Raw genomic sequence first — 23,799 nt, 5'->3', positions numbered from 1 at the left:
CTATCTGACCTTGTGGTCAATATGGCAGATGATGCAAAGTTCATCTGTTTCTTTGGCCTACGGTTAACGAGGGTGTCATGTGGCCAGCACAACGACCAACCGCCTTAACTTTTCCCCAGGTGCTCATTAGAGCTGGGTGGACTTAGAGGCGCCTAAAGATCCCGAAATTAAAAATCCCACTCTACACCAGGATTCGAACCAGGGACCCCCAGCTTTACCGCTCAGCTACCGCGCCTCCATACATATTGACCACGTTTATTCATTTTATTATTTAAAATTGGATTATTGAAATATTTAATTATTTTAAAAGGATTTCTGTTGCCTCTTCACAAATTCATATATCCTCTGTGTTTTACTGTGGTCAAGATTCTTACAGAAGTTTTTTTTTCTGCTTCTGCCAATCAATGGGATAAATTACACGAACACAATGACGTGTCGTTTAAAAAGAGTAACAACAATCCGCTGGTGTTCACATATTGTTGCAATTAGACCCATGCAAGAGCATGGTGGGTAACACGAAGGTATTGTGGGATCGAACTGTTCTGTATTTTATATTTTCACGACAGACTGTTGGCTTTAAGGCTTTAGACAGAAGGACATTAGCTAAAACCACAGCACGCTTACAAATGAGATTACAAACACTGACTGACACCGAATACATTCGCGAACATGTCGACTTACCGGCTTCCTTGATGTTGCTAGTGATTAGAAAACGTTTAATACTCGCTGGAGTCGCTGGTAATAACAAAATTAACTATTTATCTTCTTATATAATACGGACGTTACTTCAAAAAAAAAAGAAGATGATTACGTCCTACGCATCATGCATTTAGTCATGCATTTGAATATTTGAATACAATATTAAGATGCTATGGAGGCCCATCTGATCGTGGGAGTATGTCAGTAAGAGAGTTACTGAGATAGAGAAAGGGGAGGTAATGAGAGCGTGGGTGGTGAGAGTTAGTGAATCAGAGAGTTGATAAGATAGATAGATAGATAGATAGATAGATAGATAGATAGAGTGCTTTTTGTAAAAACATAGGTGCTGGTACTCAGTGATTAGGTGCTCGTACTCAGTGATGGATTGCCTAACTTTTAACTACTAATAAATTAATAATAGACTTTAAAATACAATTTTTCCCCACATTGAAAAAGGTGCCGGTATGCCGTACCGGTGCGTCCCGTCACAAAAAAAGCACTGGATAGAAAGAGAGATAGATAGATAGGGAGACAGAAAGAGATAGTTAGTGAAACAGATAGAGAGAGTGTTTGAGAGAAAGAAAGAGTGGACTGCCTTCAAACTTGTCCTTATCCTCTTGTTCTACAGAAAGTCTAGGCCTATGATGTACAAATCTTCATTTTTGAAAGAACGTCTAAGACAAGTCCAAATATTCAAAGAGAAAAGAAGAACCAAACATTGGAGATAAAAATGGGATCAAACCAGTTTATTAAACAAATGGCATAAACAATTGTGTGTGAATAAAACATAGAAAGTGTCTAGGCTTACAGCTCGTGGGTCCGAGTATGAAACTTGCCCCGGGGCCACGTACTACTGAGGCCGCCTCTGATAACAAACAATTACCCACACAAACACAAAAATTACACACTAATTTGCAGCATCAATTACAAAAAGTGGTCAGCTGGTAACCCTCTGGTATAGAGTGGTGTATGAACTATGAACATCACTTAAAAACGAATGGGATAAAACAAATAAAAAAAAACAACAACAAAAAAACAACAACATTATATAGGATTTTTTGCAAACCTTGTCACAACTCACTGTCTATTAAACATGTCGAACACGTTATTTCTACTATTTCCCATTCTTGGATCAAGTTCAAACTTTGCATAAGTATTCATTGTCAATGGCATCAATAGAAAAAAATAACCAATTAGTTAATTCATTAATTTGTGGTAATTAATTAATTTTGTTTTATATAGAAAAAGGGAGATAAATCTTACAATACTGCAGTAATTGTGAGGTTGTTTGTCATATATGCTTTTTTTTTTTTAAAGTATTTTTTATAGTTTGTTTTCTTGTATACCATCTGCTGAAAACCTGGCCACACACACAAAAAGTGATTACATAATTAAACTTTTTTTTTTGCCTGCACATGGAAGCAAACAAAAAGACAACGCAGTTAAAAAAATGCCCTCATCACTCATGTTACAACGTATCAAAGAGAAACTTATAAACTGGTCTGGGCCTAAATATAGATCTTGTTTAAAACACGTTTATTTTCATACATGTAGATTTAGCCATATCTCACAAAACATTGCTGGCCATTGAGATTGCTAATAAAAATCACCATTCCTATTCCAACATTGTTTTAAAACCCTAGAAACGCCTGAAACTAGCAAAAGGAGCCAATCACTTTGATTGTGACATATTTAAACAACACATTTCTAATCTCTACATTCTTTGGTTTTGAAATAGACGCCTTCCAAAACCTATCTCCACCGCCACCTCCTCCCCATTTTTTAAAATTTGTCTCCATCTTTGTATTCCCACAAACAGAAATAAACCCTAACTCCTCTGTATTGTCTACAAAAATGTATTCCAATCTAACAGACTGACGCCAAACAATTGAAAACCACAATTGAACTATACACTATTTGATGTCTACTGCTGTATCGAATAATGCTACGTCTGCTGTAGTATCAGGGATTGCTTTGTCTGCTGCAGTATCGAAGAAGCTTACGTCTGCTGCATATCGAAGAAGGTTACGTCTGCTGCAGTATACAAGAAAGCTACGTCTGCTGCAGTAAAGAATCAAAGTCATCGTGGAATGGGAAAAAGTACAATCTGATGAATGCCCACTCTCCAGTTTACGCTATCTTGTAATCTATTTAAGTACTTATAAGTATTTTGTCTTGTGGTGCTATCATAGAGCCATTGCGAACTGAAGAATCCATTTTGAACCTTATTTGGACTTATTTGGCATTACAGGACGTTCATGTCCATTCAATCCACATTCTCTCTGTCTCAGTTTCTCTCTCACTCTCTCTTCCTCTCCCTTTTTACCTGTTGACGAGAGCTCCAGACGCTTGGTTGATTGATTGGAGATTTTCAAACATGGAGTCGAATCCAAAAATGTTAAGATTTTTCGTGTACAAAATGCGAAAGATTTGATAAGCGATGCATCTTATTACATAAAATATTTATGTTCAATTTTCAGCACCGAAGAATCTAATTGTTTGAATCTTTTGCTTGAAGACAAAGTAATTTTAATTATTTAGTTGGCAGCAATCTTTGAATATGGTGTCCTTGACATTGCTTATTTTGTTTATTTCTTTCAAATCTCCCAATCTTCCTCTGTTCATTCCTTAGGCTTATGTTTTTCTTTTGGCTTCATTATATTGACGCTGTACTCATATTTTACATTTCGCGTTCTCTTCTTCTTTCTTTCTTATTGAATTTTATGTAATAAAGAAGTTGGTTTGGGGCAATGTCCAAATTTATATATATTAACGTTTTAACAAACCATTTATAAAACATGAATTAAAAACGTATTTTAACATTCAAACAGTAACCTGTATAGCCAATTACACTATACTGTGCACGTTGAATGGAGAGAGGGACTATGGGAAGGGTATGGCCTAAATTGTGGTCATGTGCCATCAAATCTTAATCTTTCATAAAGATGGCAAACCGAATATTTAAAATCAAACTTTTAGTGTGAAAATCTCCAATAACACGGCGGCAGTGGAGAATAACTCCCTCATGCACAGTTATACAGGTCAGTGTTCAATATATCATGTAATAACAGATTGTCAATGTTGAACATATGAACAGTGGATTATTAGATATCTACATAGAACTAGTTATCAAATGAATATGGATTTGTAATGATATGTCTAAAAACAATTATAGTATTGAGATTGTAGAGTCTATTAATCATCAAGCCCATGGAATCATTTTTTAAAAAGATATACCCCCATGTGTATTTGTTCAAGGTTAGAAAAATATTGTCATGATCAAGGCCGCGGTGATTGAACAGCAAATGAAGAAAATAAAAATGGCCAACAGGATGTTACTCGGAGGCGTTGACTCTTCCGGTTCAAGGTTGTTGCTCATTTTGTCAAGGTTGTATTCATCCGAGTCCGCTCTCATCACTGAAATGTATTTTATTTAAAAGTGAAGTAAATGTAAATGAATACAAGCAATCAGGGCCAGATCTAAGTATCAGGAGGCCCCGAGGCAGACATTTTAGGGAGACCTCTACTTTTTCAAAAGCTTTAATACAAAGTCACTTATCAATAATAAAAGAAATATCTAAAAGCACGCGCCATATTTAAAAAAAAAATAATTAAAAACCTAATATAAAAAAACAATCGCCATATTTAGAAGAAATAAACAAAAAAACAAAAACAAAAACAAAAAGCAAAAAAAAAAACTAATATCTAAAAACAATCGCCATAATTAGAAGAAATAAATCGAGTAGTTTTAAATTTAATCTATTTTTTTTTCTTTAAAAAAAAATAATTTATATTTTCGAGACTGCAAACAACAAAGTGTATGGCACTAACAAGACATCTTTGGCACATATACATTTACTTGTGTATTTATTCGCCTATAAGCTATTCTAGTTTATAGATTCAAGTTCTCAATAACATACACAGAGTTTGTGTCCTAAGTACAAAATGACTTAATTCGTTGCGCTAGTAAAAGAAAAGAACGTGAGTAAAATCTAAGTCTGAGTAAGACGATAAAAGTGTTAAGACTTACCTAAGACAAAAGTGTTAAGACTTACCTAAGACAAAAGTGTTAAGACTTACCTAAGACTCGAGATGAGAAGTAATTGTAGGCAACATGCACAATCTCCAGAAAAACGAAAGTCCCCGCCCACACGGCCACCGTTCTCTCCCCGAACTGTCTCATCTCATAAGTGAAGTCAGTAATTTTGTAGGCATTGATTATAGCGGCCGCTGGAAGGTGTCAAAAGATAATTAAAATATCAAGAAGACCAGAACAAAATCACATCAACAACAGGATTCCACCAACGACCACAAGATCACATCAACTGCAACAAGATTCCATCCACAACCACACGATTCCATCAACAACAACAAAATCATATCAACAACAACAAGATCACATCAACAACAATATCATATCAACAACAACAAGAGTATATCAACAACAAGATCATATCAACAACAATATCATATTAATAACAAGAGTATATCAACAACAAGATCATAACAACAAGATCATATAAACAACAATATCATATTAACAACAACAAGAGTATATCAACAACAAGATCATATCAACAACAACACGATCACATCAACAATAAGATCATATCAACAACAAGATCATATCAACAACAACACGATCACATCAACAATAAGATCATATCAACAACAAGATCATATCAACGACAACAAGAGTATATCAAACAATTCAAGTCAAAAGTCTATGTCGGAGAACAATACGATGAGCAGGGTGTAAAAACAACAAAAAGGTGTTCTAGGAAGAGAGAAAGAAAGAAGGAGTTATATAGATAGAGATAAGGAAAGAGAAAGAGAGCTGGCCGTTTCATTTTATTGTAACAGATACAATAATTCACAGGCTCATAGGTATGTTAGGTGAGGGAGGTCGTTAAAATGTGGCCCGTTTATTGAAAGATCCAAAACAAAAAGAAAGGGGATGTTTCTGCCCTACTAAACAATATGAAGCCTGGGAACAAATCAACGGACGTAGCCGGTGTACAATGCTAGTTCTTACATAGAACAAGTTATAACTAATAATAATAACGCATCTAAAAAAATCATCATTATTTTGAAATTTTATGTTGACATATTTCTGTATAAAAAAAAAAGCAAAGTTACAAAACGATGTAACTTTTTTTTAACAGTAGTTTAATGAGGCATGAAATCAATTACAGGGAGATAATTCTTAAGTTGCTAATGCAGCGTTTCTTTGATTTAAAGATGTTAAAATAAAAATACAAAATAATTTAATAAAACAATAGTTCAAAAGCATACAAGTTCTTCAATTTTAAGCATTACGGCATATACTTACGTGTTAAGAAACAGTAATTAATATTGTTATAAACCTGGTGGTGGCACAAATGGGGGTAGTGGTGTGTGTGTAGTCAGCCGACTCAAATCGCCCCAGGCCAGCGCTAGACGAGCGGTCAACCGTGACGAGCTACGACTGTCAGCCGAGTCGAGTATCAACAGGACGGTTCGGGAAGGATCGCAGCGTCACGAGAGTTGTAGTCATCTGACCACCTAGAAACGTCGAGCGGCGTTCTGTCCGGTTCTAGAAGGCCAGTAGGGACCCTATATAAGAGCGGAGGTGTCGCAGTCAAGACGGTTCAGAAAGCGGGTTTACGACAGGAGTTCAGAACACGGTCGACTACAGCACAGTTCAACGGTGTGGTCCTGTACGGAGCATTACGACGGTTCAGTGCGGAGTACTGTCAAGTACAGTTGAGACGAACGGCGTCTTGATCTTGGTCTGTGATCGAGTCCGACACAACGAGCCCAAGTGTGTGAAGTCAGTCCCGAACTGTTGAACCCAGTGCAAGCCCGGAACGAGACGGAGAGACCAGTGCAAGACTTGATACGGCGGAGAGATATTTGTTATCGCAGAGCTATTTGTACTGTTCTACGTGCTGCCAATTGTACAGTATTGGCTGTTATTTATGGACATTAAACCTTTACGTTATTTTGGAGCCCTGACTTGTCAAGTTCTTTAAGTTGGTGGTGTATGGTGCAGTTTGCAGAGAGCCTGGATAGTGAGATTCGTAACAATATGATGAGTAAATACTTCTTTGACCTTTTTAATGATTGAAAAATAATTAGCTGTATTCAATTAATCTCTCATTAACGCTCACTAGGGCATAAGGGTGGAATCAACGTAGAATAAATGTCTTATACCTGGTCATTTGTTGTAGAGTAGAGTTGAGCTTGTTAAGTTAAATGCTTAATAGGTGTGGGGACATTGAAATATCAAGAACGGAGTAGTGACGGTTGCACTAGGGACTTGGAGCTCTAAGGACGTGTTCGGGGGACAATGTCCGCAGACCTCCTCGTGGTGTCCTCTGGTAACTGAAGTAAGTTCACCCTTTGCTCTCAGGGTGGTCCGAAAAGGGCTAACGTTGCGGGAGCTTCAACTTTCCTAGCAGACTCTCACGCTCTGCTGGTGAGGTTTGGGGAAAATGCTAAGCTCTGATTGACATAGCCCCAGCACGCTCGTCTGGTGTAGGGATTGTGTTTGTCGGGGTCTATAGCTTACGCTGAACTGATCAGCCGCCGCCCAAGAGACTAGTGCCGGGGTCGGCAACCTGCGGCTCGCGAGCCACATGCGGCTCTTTGGATGTGAAGCTGCGGCTCTTTCGTTCCATACGCAAATATTATGTATTTTATGAAAATTTTTGTTTCAAAAAGTTCTGAATCGTTTAACGAATATTAAGCACTGATTCCCTCCCCCATTACACGCGTCGTCACTGTAATCAGTCCGTCGGAAGCTCTTGAATGACGCCGTCGTCTGAAGCTTCTACGTACGCTTTAATTCGCTTTTGGCTGTGACGTATAGTTTATTGTTTCAGGTAAATGAGTTAGAAGCGAATTATCTTCTCAAAGTTAGAAGCAATCTACAAGTAATGTTGATCTGGCAAACGTTGGGGTACCAGGACGTACCACTAGAAACTGCACAAAAAGGCAAACCATTTTCATATGGTACGTCAAAGATTGCTTTATACGTGCATGTGGAAAACATTTTCATGATTTCGAAAAAAAAAAAAAAAAAAAACTTGAAAAAAAATCAAAGCTAAAACAGTACAAGATATTCTTCAAATGTAACATATTTGCAGGTGGAATATATTCAACATTCTTCTGTCTTGTCACTTGCTATAGTTGAACTGGCAACATAAAAGACACGGATAAGTTGACGCTTTTGGCATGTATATCTTCCCAAGTTCCAAAAGAAGAACTTGGATTGCTACCGCTCTGGAGACAAACTAGAAGGGATGATAGAGCGTATGCCGAGCAAAAATACCTTGAAGACATTAAAAACGTTTAAATAACAACTGATTGAGCCAGACAGGAAAAAATAAAGGAGCAACTACGATTCTTCGAAGCAAAATAAATTGCGAAATTCTTACGTTTCACTAAATAATACACCAAGAAGCGCTTTTTGACCAAACGATTCAGGCCAAAATAGTTAAGGTCATAAGTTCTTGTCAAAAGCACTTAACCATCGTCAGTTTAAAGAATTCTTAAGCGAAATGGAAACTCCATATTCCGATCTCCTTCACAATAAAGTGTGATGGCTTTCCAAAGGTAAGGTGTTGAAAAGTTTTGGCTTGTGCTTAAATGAATTAAATACATTCCTAAATGAAAAAGACATTAATCACCCTGAATTAGAGAACGGCAAAAGGTTGCAAAAATGTTAACTTTACATAACAGCGAAAAAAAATATTATTGCATAAGAGCCGTAAGTTACTTTTTTATTAAATGTCTAAAGAAATATCGCGATAAAATCAGTGCAACTGTTGACACGAATTACTTCAGCACAGTTAGAAAAAAAAATAATTCAAAGATGTTGACAGTTTTCTATGACAGTTATGAAGAATTACAAACTAACAAAATCATTCTAGCATTACTAGTAAATCAACACATATAGTAACGAAATCCACATTGATTCATTTGAAGTTGATACTGGATTTCTAGAAATGCCATTGATTGAAAGTAAAACTTTGTGGAGTTGAAAATTTAAAGAGTTGAAAAGCAAGTTGGAAGAGTTGAAAGTCCAGAAATGCATGTACTTAACGCAACAAGTGGACATCTTTAAAAAAAAAATGCCGCGAGTTGATTCGGCACAAGGAATAATCTTCCAGTTTGCAACATTGAGGTGAAGATGTTGGCATTTCGAGTGCTATATTCGGATCTACATATTCGTCCGAGCAAGCGTTCTCCTGCATGATATTATTAAAAGTACGAAGCCAACTAACAAATGAAAATTTAGAGTCGTGTTTGAAACTAAAAAAAAGTTATGAGCCAAATGTATACAAAATTTCTAAAACCAAAGCCATCGCTCCCATTGAATTTGTTTGCTTAATTGCTTGTTATTGAAGTACAAGTTAGTGTTGCAAATAAATGTTTAACTGCTTTATTTGCTACCAACATAAACAAAACAATTATCTAATAATGCCATATATATATATATATATATTATCTTCTTTTGCTGTGATAACACTACTTAGGCCTATATATGAATAAATAAATATTTTGTCTGATGAAAAAATTATTATTTTTTTTTCATTAAAACAATAGTACTGTGAGTACTACGTATTGTTGGCAAGAAGAAAAAAAAACGTTGTGGCTCTTTAAAATTAAAAAATTTTGTAAATTGTAATTTTTGGCTCTTCTGACTCAAAAGGTTGCCGACCCCTGGACTAGTGAAGGCTCAAGCCATTAAAATTTGCGGGCTCTAAACTAGTGGTTATAAAAAAGGTCTCCTGCCTCAAACCACTTTCGTGGATTAAACCCTGCCCATACAATTGAGTGGCTGAATTAACCGGTCTTTGATCGTTTTATAGTCCAATGTTAATGTCTGGACTGTTTTCACTGCTCGCTCTAAGGGGCAACCCAAATCTCCTCCCCCTGGAGGAACAGAATAAATACAAAGAAAACAGGGTCTGATCAGACCCTAACAGGCTCCGCTAGCCAGGTAAAAGGTTAGGCCTGGAATCGAAAAATGTGCTACTAATCGCCTCGCAACGTTGGTACATAGGGAGAACAGGCCATATTGTGAAAAAAGAGCTACCGTTCTTCCCAACACACAAACCCTGATAACATCCTTTTCCCCCAACAAAAAAACACACCATTTATTTACATTTACATTGACTAGGGTCACCCTATTTACTTTGACTAGGGCCACCCTATTTACTTTGACTAGGGTCACCCTATTTACATTGACTAGGGCCACCCAATTTACTTTGACTAGGGTCACCCTATTTACTTTGACTAGGGTCACCCTATTTACTTTGACTAGGGCCACCCTATTTACTTTGACTAGGGTCACCCTATTTACATTGACTAGGGCCACCCAATTTACTTTGACTAGGGTCACCCTATTTACTTTGACTAGGGTCACCCTATTTACTTTGACTAGGGCCACCCTATTAACTTTGACTAGGGTCACCCTATTTACTTTGACTAGGGTCACCCTATTTACATTGACTAGGGCCACCCTATTTACTTTGAATAGGGTCACCCTATTTACTTTGACTAGGGCCACCTTATTTACTTTGACTAGGGTCACCCTATTTACTTTGACTAGGGCCACCTTATTTACTTTGACTAGGGCCACCCTATTTACATTGACTAGGGCCACCCTATTTACTTTGACTAGGGTCACCCTATTTACTTTGACTAGGGTCACCCTATTTACATTGACTAGGGCCACCCTATTTACTTTGACTAGGGTCACCCTATTTACATTGACTAGGGCCACCCTATTTACTTTGACTAGGGTCACCCTATTTACTTTGACTAGGTTCACCCTATTTACTTTGACTAGGGTCACCCTATTTACTTTGACTAGGGTCACCCTATTTACTTTGACTAGGGCCACCCTATTTACTTTGACTAGGGTCACCCTATTTACTTTGACTAGGGTCACCCTATTTACATTGACTAGGGCCACCCTATTTACTTTGACTAGGGTCACCCTATTTACTTTGACTAGGGCCACCCTATTTACTTTGACTAGGGTCACCCTATTTACTTTGACTAGGGTCACCCTATTTACATTGACTAGGGCCATCCTATTTACTTTGACTAGGGTCACCCTATTTACATTGACTAGGGTCACCCTATTTACTTTGACTAGGGTCACCCTATTTACTTTGACTAGGGCCACCCTATTTACATTGACTAGGGCCACCCTATTTACTTTGACTAGGGTCACCCTATTTACTTTGACTAGGGTCACCCTATTTACATTGACTAGGGCCACCCTATTTACATTGACTAGGGTCACCCTATTTACTTTGACTAGGGCCACCCTATTTACTTTGACTAGGGTCACCCTATTTACATTGACTAGGGTCACCCTATTTACTTTGACTAGAGTCACCCTATTTACTTTGACTAGGGCCATCCTAATGACCCTATTTACTTTGATTAGGGCCTTATTATTCGATTCACCTAGGTCCGGGGTCGGCAACCTGCGGCTCGCGAGCCACATGCGGCCCTTTGGATGTGAAGCTGCGGCTCTTTAGGTCCATACGCAAATATTATTTATTTTATCGAAACATTTTTCAGAATAGTTCTGAATCGTTTAACGAAGAGTAGGCACCAACTCAATCTCTCAGCCTTATACAACCACGCCCTATTACACGCGTCGTAAGTGTCGTCACTCGTCGGAAGCGCTCAAATGACGCCGTCGTCGGGTGTTTCTATGTAGGTTTTAATTCGCATTCGACGTAAGACGAAACGGCATCTTCACTACTTGCTTTGGCTGTGACGTATAGTTTGTTGTTTCAAGTAAATAAGTTAGAAGCCAATGATCTTCTCAAAGTTAGAAGCAATCTACAACTAATGCTAATCTGGCAAGCTTTGCGGTACCAATAGAAATTGCACAAAAAGGCAAACCATTTTCAGATGGTGAGTATGTCAAAGACTGCTTCCTACGTGAGTCTGAAGAACTGTTTCGTGATTTCAAAAACAAAACAAAACAAAAAAAACAGAAACCTTGAAAAAAAAATCAAAGCTATGCCACTATCCGCTAAAACAGTACAAGATAGAATAGCTAAAATATCTTCAAATGTAACATATTTGCAGGTGGAAGATATTCAACTTTCTTCTGCCTTATCACTTGCTAATCTTGCGACATAAAAGGCACGGCACAAGTTGCCCATTTTGTCAGTATATGTCTTCCCAAGGTCCAAAAGAATATCTTCCAGGATTGCTACTCTCATGACAAACTAGAGGGGAAGATAGAGCGAATGCGATGCAAAAATGCCTTGAAGACAATAAGATCGAGTTAAATAAAATCGTTCAACCAGCAACTGATGGAGCCAGAAGTATGACAGGAAAAAATAAAGAGCAACAACGATTCTTCGAGCCAAATAAACCATCAAATGTTTACATTTTTCACCAAGAAGCGCTTTGTGCCCTAACATTTATGGCCGAAATAATTGAGGTTATACATTTGATAATCAAGATTGTAAACATCTTCTTATCAAAAGCACTCTACCATCTTCATTTTAAAGAACCCTTTAACGAGATGGAGACACAGTATTCCGACATCCTTCTTTACAATAAAGTGTGATGGCTTGAAACGTTTTGCTTTGTGCTTGAATGAAATAAATACATTCCTAAATGAAAAAAAAGCATTAATCACCCTGAATATGAGAACGACAAATGGTCGCAAAAATTGTACTTTATGGTGGATATAACAGCGAAAAGAAATGAGCTGAATCTAAAACTGCAAAGAAAGTAAAACCCATCCTGTTTTGGTAGAATTAGTTAATTCTTTTGGCAGAAGATATGCACTTACTTCATTTTCAATGTCTAAAGCAGTTTCGCGATAAAAATCAGTGCAACTATTGACACAAATTACTTCAGCACAGTAATAAAAAAATGAAAAGATGAATTTCTTGACATTTGAGCAGCTCAACAAAACTATTCTAGCATTCCTAATAAATCCTCTCAACACAAATCGTAACGAAATTCAAATTAAGCCATTAGAAATTGATACTGGATCTCTAGAAATTCAATTGATCGATTTAAAAAGTAAAGCTTTGTGGAGTGGACAATGTACAGAGTCAAAAAGCAAGTTGAAAAGGTTGGAGGTCCAGAAATGTATTGGCACATTACGCAACAAATGTGACAACTTTAAAAGAAATGTCTCGGGTTGAGGCACTTAGTCTATATTCGACGCATGGAATAGTCTTCCAGAATGCTACAGTGAGGTGAAGTTGGCATTTGAGGTACTGACTATCTTCGGATCGACATATTCGTGTGAGCAAGTGTTATATTCATATATAAATAAAAGTACAGTAAGAAGTCAACTAACAAATGAAAATTTAGAGTGGTGTTTGAAACTAAAAACAAGTTATGAGTCAAATGTATCCAAACTTTCTAAAACCATCCAAAGCTATCGCTCCCATTGAATTTTCTCAATAGTTTGTTATTGAAGTTCAAGTTAGTGTTGTAAGTAAATATTTAATTGCTTTTGTTGTTGCCGAAAGAAAAATAATTATCAAATAAAACTATATATATATATATATTATCTAATTTGGTGTGAAAAACACGTATATATGAATTAATATATTCTTTTTTTAAAAATTAAACAAATAATTGTGTTAGTACTATTTATTGTCGGCAAGAAAAAAAGTGTGGCTCTTTAAAAACTTTAAAATTTGGTAAATTGTAATTTTTGGCTCTTTCGACTCAAAAGGTTGACGACCCCTGACCTAGGTCCTCCAATTAAATAAGGCCAGCCCTGATGTATGTGTGATCTAACGGCCTATCAAATGTAGACTTTGACAATGATTCAATAGCCCTGATACCCCTGTTCGGGTAATTTTTTTTTCAATAATTTTCCTTTTTGTTTTCTTATCTTGTACTAGACTTGTACTAGACTTATTTACTTGGTCTTGAGTGGAGCATCAATAAACAAAATATCACTAAGTAGATCCACTTGATTGAACTACTTTTTATTTGATTTATCTCGTTCTCACCTGCAATTATCAATGCTGCTGTGCCCATCAGCTTGTGGAAAAAGTTGAAAAGCGGTCGAATCTTGCTATCCAGCCCGGGCCGGAGCAGACCCGAGAGGACCTGGGCGCAGACAAGAGCTACAACTGTGAAACCTAAACACATGTGGGTGTATGCAGACTCATCCTAGCGTTGTAAAGATATGACACGAAAAATATATAAATGCTTAAAAAACAAACAACAAGGCTTATATAAAGTGTAGCTAAATCATTTAGTTTGGGTTAGTCATATAATTAATAACAATAATGATTCTATGCGATTACAAATATTTTTATCAATCGATTTGTTTTGCGATTTCACTTGTCTGGTCCAGTTGGGAAGGCTAAGAAGCGGGTATACAGTTATAAAAAAAGTTAAACGATCTGAATTCGAATTCAAGGGCTCAAGCCTCCTCGAGCCTTCTTAGAGTATTACCTAACCACTGTGCCAGCGAACTGCTTATGAAAATAGAATGTTTTATAGTTATACCTTAAAAGTGGCGTCTTATTTTTCTCTGCAAAGTATAAGGGGCACTAATTCAACTTATACCACCGACCACACTGGTGGTGTACAATTTCTTCCCATTGTTTGAAATCAAATCAAATGATTAATTATCAATAGTTAATTAGCTTTAAAAAAAATTATTGTTGCTTTGTCAAATAAAAGAAATAGTTATGTCTTTTTAGCGGCCCCCGTAAGGGGAAAAAGCCGCTATTAGGTTTGTGCAAAATGTCCGTCTGTCCGTCTGTCCGTCTGTCCGTCTGTCACACTCAGATCTCGAAAACTAGAAGAGATATGAAAAATATTATTTCATCATTAAATCCGGCTTGAAAAGTTTAGGTGCAACGGCTACTTTTGGTTTTCTAAAAGCAAACCGTTTAATTTATAAAATTAATTATGCAAGCGATTTTTTCATAAAAATACACCAATTCTAAAACAATTACGTAAATGTAAGGGAGGCAATGTTACAACATGCTAACAAAGATGGACAATTTTTGTGTATTTTTAGTATCACTAAGTCAAATATATTTTTAAAATGTACAGGAAATGTTTACAACAAATATAAATAATAGTTAAAGACGTTTTTTCTGGTCAACTAGTTGCTAAAATTAAAAGAAAACATTTCTGTTTGTTTATAAAGGCTAATAATGCACTTTTTATGTAAATATCACGCACATTTTTTTAAATGGACTTTTTATGCAGCGATTTTCGTGCAGTAGCGTAACGTCGCAACATGATCAGGTGCTAAACCAATTCCTTAAACTTTTTTAAAAAATCAGATTTTATTTATTTTTTGTTTAGTGCCCCCATCCGAATAAAAGAAGCTTATTTTTGTGCGTTTTGTCTGTTGGTCGGTCTGTACGTCACGATTAGATTTAAAAAACTAGAACTCTAAAAGCTATTGAAAATCTGATTTACCCTTTAATGTTCCTCCCATAACATCTCAATAGTTTTAAGTATCTAAAATTGATTGTTCCGGATTTTTTTGTGCAAAACTAATCAACGCCAATAAATGTTTGTTTGCTCTTCTAACTTATATTACATTCCATTTCCATGCTTAAACGTTGCAAAAACACATTATCAATAATATATTGTTCCGTTTTTTATGTAAATAGCATATTAATGCTAAATCATAATCTCTATACTGACTTATATTTCATTAATTGTAAAAATGTTCCGGATATTGTTTTATAAAACATGAATTATGCCTAATGATTGTTTGAAATCGCATAAGGCTTTTAAAAAAAGTAATTTACTAGAATTGATTACTGAAAATTACTTTTTAGACATTTAATTTTCTTGTAAAACATAACATAGAAGTTTTGTAATCGATAAAGAAAGTTCCGGATTTTGTTTCTTACAAATCGTCGCCAGAAATTTCCAAATTTATTTAAAGATCTACTAACGCCAAATAATTGTTTGAACTCCCTCTTCTAATTAATAAACAAATAATCTTCTCATTTACGAAATAATGTTTTTACGGATTTTTATGAAAAATATTTTAACTCACTACTCTCTTACAGTACATTTAACTTTCTACCTAAAACATTAAAAAATCTAATTATCGTTAATATTATGTTCCGATTTTTAAGGAAAACAGAATCCAAACACCAAAGTAAGGTATGAAAATCTCTCCACGTGGCTGTAGTACATCTAATTTTTATACGAGACCATCCAAAAAATTTAATTAACGGTATTACATTTATCTGAAATTCTCTTTTTCTTTTAATATTTATACAAACATCCGGAACAATCTATTATATAAACTTTTCAATCGTGTTCATACCTAAAAATTATTGCGATGTTTTGAAACGTAAAATAAAGGTTAATCAATTTTTAATAACTTTTAGTTGTTTTTTTTATATCAAGATAACGGACAGACCGACTGACAGACAAAACGCAAAAACAATGTGGCTTTGATCCTTTTTAAATAATATCTATTAGAACTCAGTGCACCAATGTCTATGAACCCTCGTTAAATATCTCGTGTAAATAAAGACATTTTTTTTTTATGGTACCGGTACTAGCCTATTGTGAGGTAATGGAATTTTTTTTCTTTGACGTCATATGAATGGACTCTTTAAATGTAATGTTAAAAGAACGCACTCGGTGCACCAATGTCTATTAACCCTCGAAAAAATTGCTTGTATTAATGAAAACATATTTTAGTCTAACTAAGCCGTGTGACGTAGTGTTTTTTTTCCCTTTGACGTCACATGGAATGAATTCTTTAAATGAAATGCTAAAAGAACGCACTCGGTGCACCAATGTCTATGAACACTCGAGAAATGGCTCGTGTTGATAAAGGTGATTTTTAGTCTAGCTAGGCCTTGTGACGTAGTGTTTTTTTTTCCTTTGACGTCATATGGAATGAATTCTTTAAATGAAATGCTAAAAGAACGCACTCGGTGCACCAATGTCTATTAACCCTCGAAAAAATTGCTTGTATTAATGAAAACATATTTTAGTCTAACTAAGCCGTGTGACGTAGTGTTTTTTTTTCCTTTGACGTCATATGGAATGAATTCTTTAAATGAAATGCTTAAAGAACGCACTCGGTGCACCAAAGTCTATGAACACTCGATAAATGGCTCTTATAGATGAAGGCGATTTTTAGTCTAGCTAGGCCGTGTGACGTAGTGTTTTTTTTTCCTTTGACGTCATATGGAATGAATTCTTTAAATGAAATGCTTAAAGAACGCACTCGGTGCACCAAAGTCTATGAACACTCGATAAATGGCTCTTATAGATGAAGGCGATTTTTAGTCTAGCTAGGCCGTGTGACGTAGTGTTTTTTTTCCCTCTGACGTTATATGGAATTAATTCTTCAAATGAAATGAAAAAAGAACTCGGTATAGTAATGTTTATTAAGCCTCGTTATGTGACTCGCGTTTAAAAAAGGAATGATATCTTGATTTAGATCTAATCTAGATTTTTTAAACTAGATCTAGATTTTTATTACAGTATATCTAGATCTGGATTTATATTCTAATTAAAATTATTTTAGAGTCTAGATCTAGAATTTCTAGATCTAGTTTAGACTAAAATAGACTAGATTAAGATGTAGAATTTCAATTTCTAAACTTAAAGTGTAAAAAAAAAGTGTAGATTTTCATTTCCAAACGTTTTGATCAATATTGTAATGTTTTAATATACTAAAACTAATCTACTATTTTTTTATTAAATTTAAATTTACGGCAAATGAATCTTTGAAACATTATTACTTTTGACCATCGGATGGCTGCCTGGTCGTGCGGTTTGCGCGCTGGACTGTCGTTCAGATTTATGGATGGCCCAGGGTTCAAACCCTGCCCGCTCCCATCCCCCGTCGTCCTGCGGGAGGTTTGGACTAGGAAGTAATTATCTTCAACTCTGAAGGAACATCCGAAACGTGTAAAACATTTTACATCAAAATTAAATCACCTCTTGAATATTATTTGCGAATATGCAGATCCGACAGGGATCCGACTTCGACGGGGGCCGCCTCTGAGTTTGTGTAACACAAACTCTCTTTGTAATCTTGTTTTTTAAATTGATTCTTGTATTGTCAGTTATGAGATAATTGTAAGGGATGTATGTAAAATAAGTTGTATATGTTTCCCTTGGTCTTCCGGTGCAATCTGCGAAACATCCTTAAATGTCTTTCTGTGATTGTATGACAGATTATCTCCCTTATTGTTTTATGTTAAAGTTTTGCTACGTCTTGTATGATAGCGAGCCAAGTTGACTAACATAAAACATAAAACGATTTCTCTTCCAGAAAAAAAAAAAGGAAATTATTAAAAGATTTCACCGTGCTGATATTTCGTTGATCTGGCGTCCTACTGTTTCTGACATTAAGGAAAATAGGGAGAAAATAGATTGAATATCAAACCAAGAGAAACATTTAAATCGAGCGATTATGCCCAATTAGAGGAACCTCTTTCTTTCAAGCCTATTGTTTACATATTAGTATTGAATATCATGTTAAAATGTTCATGAGGTATAGGGTTTAATTATTTCAAGTACAGACTGCCTTTGGAAGTTCGAAGTTTTTAGTAATCCAACACAACCCCTGTCCAGTGGCTGTCAGACTATCAAACATCAACTGTAATTACAACAGCAATGTCGACTTCCTGCTGCCGATTCAGTGATTGTAAATAGACAAGAATCAAGCAGGCATCACGAAAAAAATGTTGTTGTTTTGTTTTTTTAGATAATTCTGCACCTACAACCCAGGGATTTTCTAACTAAATAAGTTTATATTTAACTTATGACCAAATTTATCCAGTGATTGTGGTAACTAGATAAGTTTAAATTAAAATTTGATTTAAAGCTTAAGCAGCGAATTCATCTAAAGGAAACAAGGATTGCACTGACCTGTGTAATTTTTCCATCTAATTTGACCAGCACTAGGACGAGTCCAGCTACTGTTAGAAGGAATGTCATAATTGCTGAGATTCTGTGAATCTGTATTCAACAAAATACTTGATTCTTAACAAATAGCACGATTAGAACCTATCTATTTGGAAATGTGTTGCATAAGAACAACAGAAAGTAAAAGTTAGTTGACAGATGACATACAAAAAACAACTATGACATCAGGATGATTCTTGGTGTTGAGACTCAAACGAAGATTAGACTAGTTTGGCATCCTAGTAAGAATGTCAATTTAATCTTCCATCTTGAGAACATGGACCATTGAGATAAACATGATATATGCATGAACAAGCGTAAACATAAATTTAAAAACTTTACGTGACAAAGCATATGTAAAAAAGAGCCCAATAAATGAAATAATCACTGCTCGTGCAACTACATTAAAGATATAAAATAATCATTGTTTTAATCATTGTTTTAGTCATTGTTTTAGTCATTGTTTAAATCATTGTTTTAGTCACTGTTTTCCTAAAAACTTAAGGTAGGCCTATATGAAAGAGTTAAAAGAGACCTATAGCTTACGTGAAACCAAATTTTAATTCCACAGAATTTCTTGTCGTTAAATCCTTCTTTGTAGTATCTGGCCATGATGATTGCCAATCCAGCGAAACCCAACCAGGCCACAGCCATCAGGGAAGCTGAAAATAATTTGTAATTTCTTCTTTCAGACATTTACCATTGTTAACAAAGGTAGCAAACAGGAAAACCAAGATAAGAGAAATCACAACCTATCTGGCAACTCACGAGAGAAAGAAAAAATACAAATATAATGATTCCTTCCGGTTTGTTAAAAAAAAAATAAAAAAAATATTCATATTTTATTTGTCATTGAAACAAAGTATTGGCTTGTACACAATAACATAAAAAGCATCTATGAGGTAAAAAAACACCTTTATTTTCCATAATTTTTCTCTTGGGGTAAGGAGCCTAATGGAGGGTCTTTTTGCCCTAGGTGTGAGGGAGACCCGTTTTCAACTTCTTACATTTTATGCAATAATTTTTAAATGCTTTGACACAAAATTATTTTTAAAACTAATTTGTAAAGTAGACATATTGCACAACTTGAAAAATAAATTTAAGCTACAAATATATTAATAACTTTGCTTTAACAGGCCATAGAAGCTTGGAGGCGGGGGGGGGGGGGGGGGCTTTTTGCCCCACGTTACTCTACTCATTATTAAAGAGTTCAATAAATAAAGGTACATTTTGCGCACCGTCTTCTAAGCTTGGGTCTATGGGCCTTATGTCCACCATAGAATTTGATATAGGCTACTCAGAGTAGATTTATACATTCGCTGAAACAGGATTTTGGGATGGGGGTGTATCCGATTTTTAAAACTATCATTCATTAGTTATTAGGAGCAAAAAAATTGCTTTTACAAAAGTTTGTCAAATGTATAAAGGAGGAAATGTCTTTAATTAAAAAAACAAAACAAAACTTGTTCTTATGTTACTTTTTTTTTTAGTTAATAGCAATTAACGTTTTCGGTCTAATTTTCCCATCTTCAAAATAAATAAATAATAATAATTTTAGACAGTAGCCTATGTTGTAGAATGATGATGAACCAATCCCTACCGTGTGCTCTGATCAACGTTGGCATGACGCTACCTCGATGAATTTTGTTCTCTGTAAAATCCACACTATCCTCTGATACAAAAGGCATCTCTGTATGGTAGGCGATGACATCTGTTACTGCAATCAAGATGAACATAAAAATATAGTTGTTTCACATCTTGGGTCACCAACCTACATACAAGCACACTTTTAGTTTAGATCACCTACCTACATAACAAGCAATATTAAATTTTCCAACGAAAAGTTCAGTTATGGTTTTAAAAGGGAAAAACATTTATACAGCATATTATAGAAACGTTAAGGTTATTAGTAACTAGATTTATGAACAAACAAACAAAAAGTTATCAAATTGTGCTAAATTTTGCGTTTTGTTTTTGTGATGCTATTATAGATTCTCACCAAATGGCGGAAAAACTATAAATAGGGTAACCTTTCGGAGTATTCGGAAGTACGGAATACAGGAAATGTTGGCAAGCCGTTTTATTTCTGTTTATTTAGTTGGCTATGCTGAGTACAATTTTGTGACCAATTAGTCTTTGGAGGGTTAAGTAAATTTTAAGATTTTCCCCCATACCAGTGTTTCCCAAACTTTTGACCTCTGTGTACTCTTTGTGTCTGTCTTGCAGCCAACTGTTGATGCTTGTCAGATTATGACAAATTACTCAGCAAATGTATGAGTTTCTTGTTCGGGTGTATTTTCCAGTGTAGTTAACTAACAATACAGACGAACAACATCGATTGAACAAGCAGAGAGATGAGTCCGAAACACTGATGGACAAGAGATTATTTAATCCACGAAAAGGCCACAGTCTAAGTCACTGTCAATAAAACACGTCTTTACCCTGTTTCTGTAGCTGGAGAGACTATTGAAATTTTGCAAACCTTTAAATACCTTGGTACTATCCTAGACAATAAACTAAATTTTACTGCAAATACTGATTATATCAGCAAAAAAGGGCAGCAAAGATTACGACTACTAAGAAAACTGTCCTCGTTTAATGTTAGCGAAAAGGCCTTGGCTATGTTTTATCACGCTCACATCTGCAATATTTTCAGTTTCAATATCACTGCCTGGTATGGCAATCTGAGCATTAAAAATAGGAATAAACTTAATGGAATCCTCAATGCTGCTGGCAAAATCATTGGCAAAAAACAAACCCCATTTGGGCAGTTGTTTGAGACAAACATCTATAAAAAAGCTAACAAGATCCTCGAAATAAAGAATCACCCTTTGTGTCAGGATTTTGTGATTTTACCATCACAAAAGAGATACAAGAGATACAAGACACCGATAGTAAAGACAAACAGACACAAACACTCTTTTGTTCCCCTGGCAATCAAATCATTAAATAAGAACAATCTGGTATAAACTTTGTCACATGTAAATTATGAGTGAGTCTGGTGTGAATGTACACTTTGGTTTCTTATAGTTATAATGTTTTTTGTTTGGTGTAATGCACAAATTGTAAGACAAATTTCCATACGGATAATAAAGATTATTATTATTATTATTATTATTATAGAATCCTATCGCTAACTGATTTTCTGTCTCTAAGAAGCCTCCAACCCAACTAAGTCAATGCGTCACTAGTCCCGTTCAATATACGTCTACTTTGGTGCGTCTCTACCTAACTAAAATATAAACTAAGTGACTAACACCTTTTATAATTTTTGTAATGCTGAGTACCCCCACCCCCACCCCCACATTTTAATTTATTAACAGAACATAATAATTGGGTAATTCAAAAAAATCAGCATAGTTAATGAGATGCAACGTGTACCCCTCCAAAGTCTTCCCGTGCCACTAAAGGTACGCGTACCCCACTTTGGGAAACACAGCCCTATACTGACAATGAAATAAATGAGTCAAAATGAACTATAAGTAATGATGCCATTGGGTTTGCTTTGCCCTTCATTCCCCATTCCTTTGCAAGATGTGTACGTTCTTCAGCTTCTAAAACAGAATTTGCATATTATGTCAGTATAGACATCTTCTTAGCTGAGTAGTTGGTAGCTTGTAAAGATTCATGTAAAAAATTCACCTAGCGTGGCTCATGGTCAAAGGCAAATAAAAACGATGGAACAAATGATTGGATTAAATAACTCTGTTAAAGTCAGCGACCAAGAAAACAATGAAGACATGATAATTTGTGTTATTCTCTCCCTTACCAAAGATTTAGTGTGAAATGTACTATTATTCTCTCCCTTACCAAAGTTCTAGTGTGAAATGTACTATTATTCTCTCCCTTACCAAAGATCTAATATAAAAAGTCAGCAATCTATAATATTTTCTACAGCGACACTATATCTAGATATTCTATCAAGCTAGTAAAACTGCGAATAGATATTTAATAATTGTGTAGTAAAACTGCGAATACATATTTAATAATTGTAGGGCAAAACTTCGAAACGATATCTACAAAAATATAGGAGGGCCATTTTATGTCTATGTATAGGGCCTATTCTAAATTTGCGAAATGATATTTAGTAGTAAAACTACGAAATAATGTTAACCCTAATGCTAGTAAACTGCAAAATATTAACAGTAATATATTTTAAAAGAACTATTTCCTTTAAAACGATGCCCTATGGAAGTTGAAGTCTACAGTAGCCGCCTATTTGTTATTAACATTATCCGACATTGTTTCTCCTTTCAATCTCAATTTCATCACGATTCCGACTCTTAAAAACAAAAAATTAATTAACACCCTTTGCAAAACAAATTAACTTCACAGCTAAAACAGATCAATGACTAAAGTGAGCCATGTCAGCCATTGTCAGCTAGTCTATCAATCTACCTACAGGTGTAGCCTACGTCCGCCTACAGATGCAGCCTACGTCTACCTACAGGTGTAACCCACGTCTGCCTACAGGTGTAACCTACGTTTACCTACAGGTGTAGCCTACGTCCACATACAGATGTAACCCACGTCTGCCTACAGGTGTAGCCTACGTCTACATACAGGTGTAACCCACGTCTGCCTACAGGTGTAGCCTACGTCTACCTACAGATGTAACCCACGTCTGCCTACAGGTGTTGCCTACGTCCACATACAGATGTAACCCACGTCTGCCTACAGGTGTAGCCTACGTCTACCTACAGGTGTAACCCACGTCTGCCTACAGGTGTAGCCTAGGTCTACCTACAGGTGTAGCCTACGTCTACCTACAGGTGTAGCATAGGTCTACCTACAGGTATAGCCTACGTCTATCTACAGGTGTAGCCTACGTCTACCTACAGGTGCAGCCTACGTCTACCTACAGATGCAGCCTACGTCTACATACAGGTGTAGCCTAAGTCTACCTACAGATGTAGCCTACGTCTACCTGCAGGTGTAGCCTAGGTCTACCTACAGGTGCAGCCTACGTCTACCTACAGGTATAGCCTACGTCTGCCTACAGGTGTAGCCTACGTCTACCTACAGGTGTAGCCTAGGTCTACCTACAGTTGTAGCCTACGCATACCTACAGGTATAGCCTACGCATACCTACAGGTGCAACCCAAGTGTACCTACAGGTGCAGCCTACGTCTACATACAGGTGTAGCCTACGTCTACATACAAGTGTAACCCAGGTGT

The 23,799-nt window shown here is 35.9% G+C and overlaps 1 protein-coding gene across 1 annotated transcript in view; it reads right to left on the bottom strand.

The window, feature by feature from the left end:
- Positions 1–1,417: 1,417 nt before the first annotated feature.
- Positions 1,418–23,799, bottom strand: part of LOC106056143 (putative ferric-chelate reductase 1 homolog) — a 58,553-nt gene continuing 36,171 nt past the window's right edge. Inside the window, exons 9-14 of the mRNA XM_056006622.1 lie at positions 20,222–20,338; positions 19,168–19,283; positions 18,586–18,675; positions 13,710–13,872; positions 4,780–4,929; positions 1,418–4,116 (exon numbers count right to left, since the gene is read on the bottom strand). Coding sequence (XP_055862597.1) covers positions 3,959–4,116; positions 4,780–4,929; positions 13,710–13,872; positions 18,586–18,675; positions 19,168–19,283; positions 20,222–20,338 — 794 coding nt within the window. The 3' untranslated portion in view covers positions 1,418–3,958. The remainder of the gene's footprint in view (positions 4,117–4,779; positions 4,930–13,709; positions 13,873–18,585; positions 18,676–19,167; positions 19,284–20,221; positions 20,339–23,799) is intronic.

Source organism: Biomphalaria glabrata, chromosome 12, assembly GCF_947242115.1.
Source record: "Biomphalaria glabrata chromosome 12, xgBioGlab47.1, whole genome shotgun sequence".
In the NCBI taxonomy this organism is placed as follows: Eukaryota; Metazoa; Mollusca; class Gastropoda; family Planorbidae; genus Biomphalaria; species Biomphalaria glabrata.
The sequence above is the reverse complement of the archived record's forward strand: the minus strand, read 5'-3'. Positions and strand labels throughout refer to the sequence as shown.